Genomic DNA, 13581 nt, shown 5'->3' on the forward strand with positions numbered 1-13581 from the left:
CCAGAGTATATATATAAATATATATGTGTGTGTGTGTGTGTGTGTGTGTGTGTGTCAGTGTTTGTGTGTGTATAAATAAAACATGAAAAGGTCACTTAGACTGACTCATATTTCTTCCCGTCTGCAGGTCTCCATGTCTCTGTGAAGCAGAGAGTGTTTTTTAGATTACATCCTATTATTATGGAGAGAGGTGTCTATACAGTAGGAGGACACAAGGAGCAGGACACAGAGTCATTACGTGTGATGCATTTATCAATGTGGGAGGCAGCGAGAGTAGAAGCAAGCTGGACTCCGCTGTATCGCCAGCACTAGAGAGACACCGCCTGCTCATGGAGGAGATAAGGTGAGGACTGAGATTTAAAAAAGAGCCAGAGACAGGAGCAATAATGTGGATGAACTGGGGGGGGGGGGGGGGGGGGGGGGGGCAAGAGGAAGAAGGTTATTGGCGAGAAGGTGAGAAGAATGAAGGTGCCTCCATGTGTGTGGAGGAAAAGCCATTAATCCTGGTCTGTGTGACCTCTCTCTTTGGAAAAATTGGCCTGACATACCATGAATCAAAGTGTGTCCTGGTCTCTAATTCACCGGTGAAGAAAACACACTTTCACACAGCTGGGAGACTCACTTCTCAGCCGTCACTGACACAAGTGGACTGTGTAAAGGACTTTTCGACCATTGTGCAACTCTAAGTCTGACTTGGGTATGAAACATTTATGAATTCAGACAAGTAGACAATATACCAAAAGATTACCACTGCAGCAATTCAAAGTTGGTCTGTAATCGGATTGGATGTCGACAAAACAAACAAAAAAAATAACAACAAACTGTCAGTCTGATTAAAACATTTCATGTTAATGGAGGAGGCAGCTTGACGACTGAGAGTGACTCACGATTGGTCGAGCACTCGTATGGGCGGGACATCGATTTTGCACAGACTCCGGTTCCACTTGCACAAGATGGCAGCGTTTGATCTGGGATATTTTGGCTTGATGACTGACAGCTGGTTAGCAGGTTCAGCTAAAGACCAGTTAGTAAATATAATATCGCTCTGGTTTAAGCTGGTGAACTGAGAGATAAGGGAAATAGTGCAACCGTTGAGTGTTGTAGAGCAGAAAGGGGAGTGAGCTCTTTTCTCTGTGTGTGGCTGAACAGAAAAAGGCTCCAGATGAAGATGTGAAGCTTTAGCCAAGAAACGTATCATTGGAGAAAACTCAGGCAGTGTGTGCATTATTATTTTTTCAGAGGCTTTGCTCGAGACCTGAATCCTCGACATAAAAGCTCGGACGGACAAAAAGCCTTTGGGACTTCTGCTACCACACACAGACGGTCTCTTTCCCTTTGGCTGCTCACAAAGCAGAGAAAGTTTAATATTATTTCAGAGATTATAAAATGCAAGAGAGAAACGTGCATATTGTGAAATGGACTTTTCCATCAGTCAAAGAGACGCTACGGAGGACGTCTCATTAAAATCTTCTTATCTTAGCGACGGGTTTCAGCTTCAGTGGAGCAGCAGCTGCCATGATAATGACTTTAGTGAAAATTCAGCATTTATGTGCACATTGCAATATCCATCTGTACATGTAATTTATAATAAATCAATAAAGTCAGAGAATTTACTTAATAGAATTTGTAAATCAAATACATAGTCACTTTATAATAGTCTGAATCATTTATGTTTTGTCAAAAGCCACAGTTAGGCATGGGTGGCATCACGTTTATCATAATTTCATGTCACGTCTTATTTGGATTAAATTTTATCAACTGAGGCTAGCAGAGTAAAATGACCCGACTAAATTACACTTCTATCTCCAAATAATCTGGCAATAGTTATTCTACCTCATGCAACCTACAGCATATATACTCCAAGTTATGGTGTAATGTTTATGTACCAACACTGTACCAGGACACTACAGACCTTCATTTATATGTGGGTGTTACTGAGGATGTAACAGAATCTACAAAGAACTCGAAATTATTCAAAATTATACCCGAGTTCCTCTGGATGCAGTTCAGAAGGAGAACAACACCTGCACACAGACATTACACCAATGTTGTCTCCTCCCTCTGTCAAACCCAAAATGCAAACATTTATCACCTATTTATTCAAAATGTGTTGCATGTCCCCATTTAACCAAATCTGCTGCAGCACATCCAGCTTCAAAAAATGATATTCAAATGTTAATACCGAAGAAATATGAAAAAAAGCCAAAGTGTGTTATGCGCTTACACGAGAGATTGTTGAGTTTATTATTTGAGATATTCTACTTAAAGTCTGAGTGGTCCATTAGTGAATGTGGAAACAATCCGACTGCCTCATAATCAAGTTGCAGATCTTGGCGTTGGACCAGGACTGTTTTTGGCCAGAATCCCAACGTTAACACTGAACCAATGTTTGCTGGGTTATTTGACATGAGGAGAATGTGAACCTGCGACACCTCCTGCCAGTATTAATGGGAACACAGCAACATATATTTGTACAAGTCAGGGGAGCTGTGTTCAGAGTCATTCTGCAGCTCACCTCTGTGTAAAAGGTCAAAGCCTTTTACACAGAGATGTGTGTGTTTTAAAAACAAATATTTGCTATTCAAGAAAATATCTTGCAATCTTGCAATCTAGCAATATGCAGTAATCAACCCAAACACTGTTGTCATCTCATATCCATGAATTGTTTTACACTCTAATGAGGCCGAGGCAGAATCGTATGAATACAAATCAGACCAAGAGAAATAGTTTCAATATCATCCTGCATTTTTGACATGGACCATAAAAGATGAATGATGTCCGACACTTTGAGTCGTACTTTTTTTTCAAATGCAATGAAATATAATCATTTCCAGCCACGACAACACGTTTTCCCCTTCCTCTGTTTTATTAAACAACACTTTTTGTAATGTACAAATCTATTCATCACAGCACATGTAAAATAGTACATCTCAGCACGGTGTAAATGGCTTTGGGTGCATCTTGTACAAATATCCAAACTCTACTATGACACTGCAGGTTTTCACACGACACGGAGCAGACACACTTTGTGATATTCAAGCATTGGCAACTTTTTTTTTTGTCGTAATCAAAGCTTCCCTTTTGATTGCCCATGATTTATTTTATAAATCTTACCGATCCATCGAAGGTCAGACTCCATCATGATTTTTTGCGGTGACTGCTTCAAACCCACCAAAGTACAATCATGCAGTTTCCCTGAGAGGTTGACACCACTTCCCCCTTGGCAGCCGGTCCCATAGGTCAGAGGTAAGGAAGTCGATTCATTACAGCTTTTGAACCACACACTCTGGTGGTCAGAGACAGCGTCCTGGGACAGCCCGCTGGGTCCCGCCAGGAGTTAGAAAGGCGTCTCCGTCCTATGCTCCTCCTCTGGTCATAGGCAGTCCCTGCACAGCGCCACCTGGCCGACACGATAGTCCCTGCAGGGGCACAGGCGCTGGTATTTGGCCCCGGAGCCGGCGCAGCTGAACAGCAGCGGGTCCTGCTGCAGCCCACATTCAGCGTGCTCCACTGAGAAGGCCGGGAGGAGGTGGTTCATCTCCGTCTCCAGTGCCTCACACTGGAAATCCAGCCTGGACACAGAGACACACGAGAAAGGACCCGATGTCACATTTATTGTTTTCACGTTTAAAGGGTGTTAATTGTTATTCCATCCACACAACACACTGCTATGTTTAATATGCATGTTAGCAAGAGTCCCAGAGGGCAGCAGCGAGTATTCTGCTAATATATTTAATATTTATGGTACAGTGTTGCCTTTAAGACCTCAAGGGAAATATTAGAGGGAAAAGAGTGAGCTGGTGTTTTCTACTTTTGAAATTGGAGGTGCAAATGAAACATGACACTGTGAGGAGGGAACGTTAGTTCAATTTATGACTTGCAGGACGAACTCCTCGAGATGTATATTCCGATTTTTAAGACTTTAATGTATTTTAAAAAAGTCTAAACCTCAAAGATGATATTTCAGAGGGAATCCTCACATTCAAACACTGCATATGAGACAAGTATTGAGATCAACAATTTCTGCATCTTCCCGAATGTACAAAGCTGTGTTTGTCATGTAAGAATTATATAAAAAACATTGTGTTTTATCACCACTTCTCTGTTTTTACGACCCTCCTGATACTCGCTGATGAATTCCAGTTCTGTCACATTAAGAAATAAAAACTAGACATGGCTATTTTTTTCTGTAGCTGTTATAGCAGTAGGAGTAAAAGAGGACATAAAAATGTTAATGTTCACAGTCATTTAGCGAATTATCCAAATGGAGAAACATCTTACGCGCTGAAGGCCTCCTTAATGTTGATGAACCGATACAAGGCGGGTTCACAGATCAGTCCTGCGCTCTCACACGCCTGAACACACGACCGGCCCTCCAGCGAAGCCAGAAGCCGCAGCGCGCTGAGGGGGGGCCAGGATGCGTAGGCGCTGGAGTTGGAGGCCCAGGTCAGGGAGCTGGAGTTGGGCAGGAGGGTGAAGGGGCTGGGGGGGCCGCCCAGCCACGTGCTCGACGAGTTCCCCGGAGGGAACGGAGCTTCAGGGGAACAAAAGTCCTGCAGGTGATAAAAGATCACATGGCCCAAATCAGTTATACCTTAAGTGTGATTTCTGGGCTGAGGTCAAATCAGCACCGCGCTCCGATCCAGAGCCGTGACAATCAGCTCAGACACACACGGTCTCAGGGCGGCTGATACAGGAGAGAAGGAAGGAACTGCTACAGCACAGAGGTGCTTATCAGAACTGACAGGTCCTCTCGACAATCTTCCAGGAAAAAAATGATATGAATGCAGTTAGACGGCCCAATAATAAATGATGTTTGGAGGCAAAATTAGGCTCCGGTGAAAGCCCAGATTAGATTCCCCCTCCAGCTGGAGCTATTCATAAGAGCCAGGTAATAACATTTCTCTCACTTGTCCCTCTGGCCCCTCAGACCCGTTTATTAAACAGGCTCCTAGTGCCCGCAGGCAATAACCAGGCTTCCAATCTCTCCATCACCTCCACTTCTCAACAGAGATCTCTCACACTGACACAGAGGCAAACACACATGCCTGCACACACACACACAAACACACAAACACAGCTCATCAAGAAAATAAGATATGAACAGTATGGAGTTGTGGAGATTTCGCTATTTGTAAATGTATCATCTTTTTATTCCATGAATTTTCTTTATCTTTGCTTTTGTATTGGATTTGAATGTGAGGTTTGATTTTTTTTAAATCTCCATGAGTTCATATCATTATCACTGTTGACATGTTTCACCTTTTTGACCATTGAACCATATCATAGCTTTATAATGAGTGAATCTTTCAGAAAATGTATATTTCTGATTCAGAGGGGCAATAAAAAAAAGGCTAAGTGTAATAAGATTATCACAATGAAAATGGACGGAGGTGAGAGGACGCCACAGGGTGAGGGTGAGAGATTCTCTCTCCAAGTAGAAAAACGAGGATGTGACATGTGAGCGACTTGTGAAGTTGGACACAAAATTGGAAAAGTCCGAGATGGTGAAAAGAGAAGGTTACGGAATAGTGGAAGGAAATAAAGGGAGAGGAGTCTGATTGGGAGTCTGACCTTGTACATGCTGGGCGGTCAGTCACAGTCACAGTCAGACACAGGAGGCTGAGTGTGTGTGTGTGTGTGTGTGTGTGTGTGTTTTTTCTGACAGCAGGGGAGAGATTGTGTCAGAGCAGAGGCTATAACACATTCCCACTGCCAGACACCATAGCAACCATCACAACATGGTGGATGTGAAAAAGGATGACAACATCTGTACAAATATGTATTTGTATATACAAGTGTGTGTATACAACACAATATTTGTATTCTCTGTAGTCTTCTTGGAGCATCATATGGAAATTTGAGTCAATGTGATAATCTTTTACAGTTTGGTTTTAGCCACACCTCCTGATAAAGCCCAGTGTGCTCTGATTGGCCACTGACCCCTCTGTCAGACAGATAACTATTTATTTCGAATGCATGGAGGAAAGTTGGCCTATGCTCCAGCTTTACCTGGCTTTGTTAGCAGGCCGTGCCAGACTAGTCATTGGGCATGCATTCTGCAATTGTGTCATATGACATGATTTTAGCCCGGATATATTGTCCGGCTTTGGTCTTTTAACTGTACAGACATTTTCCATTGGGTCTATAAAAGCCTATATAACACTAGAGGAAAGAAAAGCATCACATGTTTCCCTCGAGGACAGAAGAGTGTGTGCAAAAGAGCTGTTTTAATTATTTCTATTGAAACTGGAGAAAATCAAATTCAGCCTTAGAGGCCGCCCTGACAAGTTTTATTCGCACTGGAAATCACTCCTGGATTATGTCGATAAACTTCCTGCCACTGAAACGTCCCCCTGATCCTTTGTTCACACCTTGAATAGTCCGCCGACCCCCACCCCATTGGATATGACTCTTGGTACTCAATCTGACCCAGGAATAATGGGCTGATCAGTTAAGCATGTAGAGACGCAGGCAGCAAACAACTTATATTACACCACCCTTCTTTATCTATTTTATGTTATTTTATTTATTTATTATTTTTATTACATTATTATTCTATTATTGTCATTGTTTATTATTTATTTATTTATCTTTTTCTGTATGTCGTGTTATCTAAAACTGATCTGGTATATTATGCTGTTGTTAAAATGTTTGAAGATCTCTGGGATGGGAGAGATGGGCATGGGGTTATACAAAATGGAAATTAAACTCTCTTTGATTGTACTGTCCACTGCAAATGTGAAATCAATAAAAATGTTTATAAAAAGAGCTGTTTTAGTTTTATAGCTATTATTTGTCATTCAATCTGTGAAAAGTTGAATTGAAAAGGCTGAAATGAACAGAATCATAAATGCAACGCCTCAAGGTCAGGCAGGACGAGTTGAGGTTTCATCATGGACATTCAAATGTGGAGCTGAAAATGTGTTTTTTGACCTTAACTTTTTCTGAGGCAGAATCTGTATTTTTAAAAGAAAAATGTCAGAAAAATAATTTTCTGCTCGAATTTGTTGCAAAAGTTTTAATTTATTCTGAGCTTCCTGAAATCAACACAGGGTCAAAATTTGGCAAACACACTCATTCTCTGTCTTCCATCCAAACTCTCAGAGTTGATGCTTCCTCACTCACTCAACCTCTGCCTCAGCATCAGGTTTACTAGAGTAAAAGACACTTTCTTGAAACTAGGATGTTGCAGTAGATACAGTTTGGTATAATCAGGTGAGGGAAGCCAGGAATCTACCAACTGCACCTGAGAATGTGTGGTCCGCACCAGGAGGAGTCAAAAGAAGCAGGTAAACAACACAGAGGAAAATGTTCAATGCAAACTATCATGGAAGATGAGGACAGTAGGTGTAGTAACCAATGAGAGTAGAGACACAATCTGCAGCTTGAATTTGATTAACAAATCGTTTCAGCGTCATTTTGTACAAATGACGCCACGATGATCTCGCTAATGATTTGAATTTTTGACTTTGACTGATTCTAGTTTCATCACCCACCTGCTTCTGAATGTAGGCATGGACTCTCTCAAGCATCCCCTCACAGGTGTACTCGTACGGCAGGAACGGCTCCACCTGCAGACACAGACATCCCCACAGATGAAGACACAGCAGGGGGGGGGGGGGGGGGGGGGAGTCCACAGAACCAAGTCATGGTAATTACAGGAGCCGACAATCTGACAGTTAATCAAAGTTGACATATTCATTAGTGTGATTGTGAGAGGCTTATATCATGCCACAAGCCTCACATTAAAATCAATGACCCAATGCATCACTCGGGACAGCTTTGAAAATTGATTTAATTATTTTTAGTGAGGCCTCCATCAATATGTCAACAATGGAGAAAGCTGGCGGCGGGACCGCGGGCCGTCCTGCGCGGAGGAGGCCGGGGCTCTGGTGCATTCTGGGTCAGGCTGACGGTTTCGGGCCGTTAAGACCCGTCACTCACCTGCCGTCTGATTTTTAATATCACACAGTGGATTCAAATCCTGAGAAAACACTGAGGACGGCTCACTAAGAAATATACGAGAACACGGCAGAGGCAGGAGGAAACCCGACTCTCTGGTGGTACAGGTTGATGTCTCAGGAGACAAATTACCGATAATAATAGTATTAATAATAATTAAACCTATTCTGTTTTGATGCCATCAATAACTCTGAAACGTATATCAGGACAGGAAACGTTCAGTCGGGATCCCTGCAGCAGGATCCCCCCTGAATGTCCCCCACAGCAGCTGAAGGGAGATCTCCCTGTTTACCATCAGGCCACTAAAGCATTCAGGCTTTTAAACTGATAAATGGTCCCTTTTAGTGTTGTGTTCCTTTTAGCATTCCCTTATTACTTTATTTCATCTGAGTTTAATGAAATGTATCTGGCACTTCATCAGCTATTCTGCAATGCAATTTGCCTTTCGGGCATCTTCATATAATAGAATCCGAGAGTGGGAGAGAGAAAAAAGCCTCATAGGCGGTGATCTGAATGCAGCGGTGGAAAACATTTTTAAAGTGACTGCGTAATTCATGACTGCATCGCTCGGCCACCGGAAAATATGACGTTCATCATTTCATGTCATCTGTGATGTCGGGAGCAGCCACGTCCAGGAAAAGACACAGAAACAGCCGGGGGGTGAGAAGTAAGGAGTTAAAAATAAAAACACACAAAACAGGGTAATAAAGAATAATAATCCTGAGAGTAAGATCACAGGTAGAAACACCTTGGTTAAAAATATTTAAAAAATATAGAAAATTACCGATTAATCCATCAACTAGGATTTATTGTTGATCATACATTTCTTCTTCTTTCAATCTGTGCTGGTTGCCAAAATATATTTAGACAGAACCAGGTCAGCGTGTCTTTCTGTTTCAGTTCTTTATGCTAAGCTAAGCTAAAAAAAAAACACTGCACCCACATATCACCCAACTCCAGTTGATAAAAGGAAATATCACCCCAAATGTAACTTTTCCCTTTTTCAAATCCTTCCATGAATCAAATAAACATTTACTAAGCAGGTACACTTGTCAGGATCATAGAAAATTAAACCTTCCTCCTTCTATTTGACTCAAATGTAAGTTGATCAGCCTGTTTGATCCCTATTGCATTTCCTCTACACACTTAGTATTTCCACAGTGCCACAGCTGGTACTTCATTTTATTTCTATCAGCAGGAGACACAAGGTCTCTTTAACACTCCTGGCAGATAGAGGCACACGTGGTTTCCGGTGACAGATTGAAACGCAGCGTGATCGATGAATACGATCATCTGCAGACCACGCTCACCAGCCGGCCTCTGGAACGCTGCCGTGTGAAACCCAGGTGCCGGCAGAGTTTACCTCCTGAGCTGCTCGATATCTCAAGCAATTAGCAGAGCAGAGAGCGGAGAGGGCGCCGGCTAAGCATTTTCCTCTGGATGACGTGATTAAGAGCTCTGTTAACGGCTGAGGGCTTCCAAAGTAGGTCGGACCGCGTGAAGTGTGACTCTAAAGAGCGAATTAGGCTCTCACCCATCTTGTTATGCAGCAGTGTCACGTGAACGGTGAAAACAGCTGCCGTACCTCGCTGTTCATGATCTCACGAATGGTTGCATCAAACTCTTCGGTGTTGTTGAAGTCGACAGTGATGACGTGCGGCCGGCCGATGTACTGCTCTGCGTAGGGATGCTGAGAGGACACCTGAGGGGGGGCAGAGACGGGACATAGTCACAGCCACTTCACTAGAGACCTAATACATGTGTTGGGTGCTTGATGGAAATGAATCTGCTGGTGGAAAATAAACCAGTGCATTCTGTAATAACGTGGTTCACCCCCCCACGTTAGGTTTCAGGTTCATTTGTCATATGTAAGTTAACACAGAGTCAAAAGTACAATGAAAATGTCAGCTCGGCAGTGCAATTAGAGCAATACTTGTTTTTGAATTAAACAAAGTAAAAAATATGTAAATATAAAAGTCAAATACAACACTGTAAAACTACAGTCATTGGAGGATGCAAGTGTAACATTGGAGGAATTCCACATTTTCCAGAGTGAGTGAGCAAAACAGTGCAAACAGGCAGATACACAGATGAGGACTATAGGACGTGAACTGACTCTGAGTCTAGAAGCCTGATGATAAAAGCTGTTCTTGAATCGTGTGCTACGTGCAGCCCGGCTCCATTACACATTTGAAAGTGCTCAAAGCTCCTGTGGTTAAGATTATAAGATGAGTGGATGTACCTTCCTGGAGGTGGGCTTCCCTCTGAAGAAGTCGTGATTGAGGGAGCTGTGGGGGGGATTAAACTTGGGCTGCAGGAAGATGCAGCCGTTGGCGATGGCCTCCAGGGGGGCGGGACCTTCGTATGGAAAACCAAATCCAATGAAAAGCTTGACAGGAAAAAAAAAAAAAGGGAGGAGGAGATCATCAGCGTGAACACTGAGCTGCTCATATCCAGGTCAACACTTGCATGAGGCTTATTCCAACTCTTCAAAAGGCTCTTCATCATGAAGCAGACATGTTGAGTATTGCAAACACTTGAGTATTTTCTGAGCCCCTGAAAGCTTCAGTGAGGATCCCACCTTGGCCTTTCTGAGGAGCTGCTGTAGCTCCTGCTGGGGCAGCAGACCGTGGTTCTTCACAAAAGCCGGCACCTCTGGAGGTCGATGTGTCTCGTAGTAGACCGTCCCATGGATCTCCATGTAGCGGTGCAGAACAGCCAGGAACTTCTCCTTTCCCTTCAGAGAGGAGAAGAGGAGTTAAACAGGCACTGCACAGTAACTAATGTATCACTTCAGGCACTGGTACAAAGGAGGAATTCAAATTATTCAGCCCAACAATTCACTATAGATTAGTTTGCAAAGGTTTTCAAGAGTGTTCCCCTCAATTCACTTTCTTGTAACTGGGTAAAGATATTGGATTTCTCTGTAGCATTGTTAGACGATTTATGTTGTTTTGAAATCTCACATATCAACGTACAGACGTCTATTATAACTAAGTCAATTCGTCTATACATCTGTTAAAGATGAGTTGTAAAATGAATATATTGCTAATGCCGCCCTGAGTCTGAAAACCACTTTGTCCGCTTGCCTAATTTATGCTGGTTAAAATCGTGTATGTTTATGACACTATTGTCAGGTGACCCTCTTTAGCTGTAGATTCATGGCCACTTAAGTTACAGAGCTTTTAGTAAAATGAAAAAATGTGTGCAAGTTCTCACTCTGCACTGGAACAACACAACCACTGGAAGTGAGATGGAAACCAACGTTAGTACTGGATCCTCGTTAAGAGGCGGGAATACTCACATCAGAATAAATACATTTCACACGGCGTACATAGGGCCGGTAAAATGATAACAGAATACTTATAAAAGTTTTATAATCCATTGTTAGTTATGGTGCATTAAAGAGATACTGCAAATTGTAATTCGATTTTTGAACTATAAACTAGTCTGCTTCAGTTAAATGATTGCGTTTAATTTAAGCTGAATATCTCTTGACTGTACAGGCAGTAATTCTGTGGATGCTGAGTGTGCATTTATTAGCTTTTTCCAATTTGGTTTATATTAACCTTTGTTTGAAAGGTGATTTAAGTAAGTTTTTCTACCACCAAACAGGGTTTCCTTGCCAAGGACATGTAGTAGCGATGGTTGCTTATCCACTGCGTATATTATTAACGTAATAGCAGAAACCTACAGCCCCTTGTTTCTTACACAATGTCACTGACTCCTCCTAAACCAGCAACACAACTTTGACCGGTTCATCTGCATTTCACACAACCTCTTCAGAGAGAGCGGAGCAGAGAAGCCCAGAGGTGGCGTCAGGGCAAGAGAACCACTTTGACCCGAGCTTAAGATGTCAATGGAAATGAGGCGAGCAGATCTAATGAGCTGAGGCTGCTGGTGTTGGCGCTAACATCATCATCTCACTAACTGGTCACCATCCAGCACCTGCTTGTGAAGTTATAATAAAGGAATTAAATCAACGCCGCCTCCATCTGCTGTGTTTTCACGTGGAAGCAATTAGCTTGAGTCATTCCACTGAGGTTGTTCATCTCTAAAAAACGTTCTTGGGGATTTTATGAATTATTTACCGAGCTGATGTCTTAAAGGCGTAAAGCATTAATAAATGTCATCTGACTGTTACTCCTCATTTTTCATCTTGGGCCGTTTTAATGTCTCCGAGCAACGTGTAGATTAAATCACACTTTCTCTTACTCAGAGTAATTGTAAAAATCTTTTTTCACGGGAACCAGTCTGGCATTAATGCAAATTGTATTTAAATATAATTATTACCATAGAAAAATGGAAGTATGACAAATCTTCTTAACGTCATCCCATCATTAATTTAAAACTTAATTTACATGACTTCAATGGGTAATTCTTTTTGGTAGCAGATAGCAATGGTGGAAACTTAAGCTGCTATGTATAAATTAATATCCACAACCTGAAGTGGAACATCATTTTCATGGTTTGGTGTTTGGAGAATCGATAATGTCAGTGAGAAGCAGGCGTACTTACTTGAAGCTGTGTGGATTATAGGGGGGGGGGGGGGGGGGCAGAAGCAGAGGAAAAGAGAAAGTAACATGAAGTGTTAGTCATAGAAGAGGCTGCTCTCAAGGAGGAAGGGGGGGGGCTAGCAGGGGGGTGCTTTGTCGACTACTGGATTTCACATGGCAAAGTTTCAGACGTGCAAACATTACGTCGAAGCTCAGGTTGTCCCGAGAAAACCGGGCAGCTGAGGCGGAGTGGGAACAGAGCTGCAGACGGAGGCAAACCCTGTAGCTCGGAGGGAAGATTTACTCCAAACAAAAGCAATCGTTCCTCTACCATCACACACACGATGGATTCCTGGGGGAGTTTTTGGGAAAGTGTAATATCCACTGGGTGTTTCACAGCCGAATTTGTGATATTCAAAAGGTTCTGCAAACGCTGCTTTTATCACATTCAAAGCACTTTTCTACAGCGTCGATAAAAATCTATGGAGGTAAAGCCTTGGAGAAATGCAAATATGTGATGAACCCACTCGAGGTCAAACAAACGGCCCTTCTCACAGACAAGGAACATGCTACATAAACAGATGTTGCAGGGGTTAGAGTGTGATACTGACCTTCCACATGCTGGTCTCTTTACCGTACACGACGGCCATATTCTTAACCTTGTTCCTCTGGATGTTCGGTCGCTCTGTCTCATCCAGCTCCTCGGCCACAAAACCCATAAAAGAGTTGTCTGGAGTGTGGGCTGCCGAGGACAAACAGAGCAATTGGCAACACAGCGTTTCAAGTCCAATTTCATGTCGGGAAAAAACAAGAAGAAAAAACTGATTAGACTCAGGTGGCTGCTGCTGGAGACACGGAGCGCTGTGCATGGAGAGAATACGATGCGATGCCGAATTTTATGACTTCCTCTCATTATCCAAAAGTGAAGCCAAATTATCCCGGGAGTCTGCACAGGGGAGATGCTGCCAAGGTTACATGCGCTCAACCAATCGTGAGTCAGCTGTCAATCACGAGGTTTCACCCCATTTTCATAGCATCTAACAAATCATATTTAATAAATCGACAGACTACTTAAAATGCAAAGAAACCATCTTTCAGAAAATGTGTATGTGACGTGTTT

At 42.6% G+C, this 13581-nt stretch overlaps 1 protein-coding gene across 1 annotated transcript in view; it reads right to left on the reverse strand.

Annotated features, from left to right (window-relative positions):
- Nucleotides 1-2847: 2847 nt before the first annotated feature.
- Nucleotides 2848-13581, reverse strand: part of LOC128459271 (alpha-1,6-mannosylglycoprotein 6-beta-N-acetylglucosaminyltransferase B) — a 50702-nt gene continuing 39968 nt past the window's right edge. The window contains exons 11-17 of the mRNA XM_053444395.1: nt 13073-13203; nt 10547-10702; nt 10208-10354; nt 9551-9667; nt 7500-7574; nt 4282-4553; nt 2848-3572 (exon numbers count right to left, since the gene is read on the reverse strand). Coding sequence (XP_053300370.1) covers nt 3374-3572; nt 4282-4553; nt 7500-7574; nt 9551-9667; nt 10208-10354; nt 10547-10702; nt 13073-13203 — 1097 coding nt within the window. The 3' untranslated portion in view covers nt 2848-3373. The remainder of the gene's footprint in view (nt 3573-4281; nt 4554-7499; nt 7575-9550; nt 9668-10207; nt 10355-10546; nt 10703-13072; nt 13204-13581) is intronic.

This window comes from Pleuronectes platessa, chromosome 16 (genome assembly GCF_947347685.1).
Source record: "Pleuronectes platessa chromosome 16, fPlePla1.1, whole genome shotgun sequence".
Classification (NCBI taxonomy): Eukaryota; Metazoa; Chordata; class Actinopteri; order Pleuronectiformes; family Pleuronectidae; genus Pleuronectes; species Pleuronectes platessa.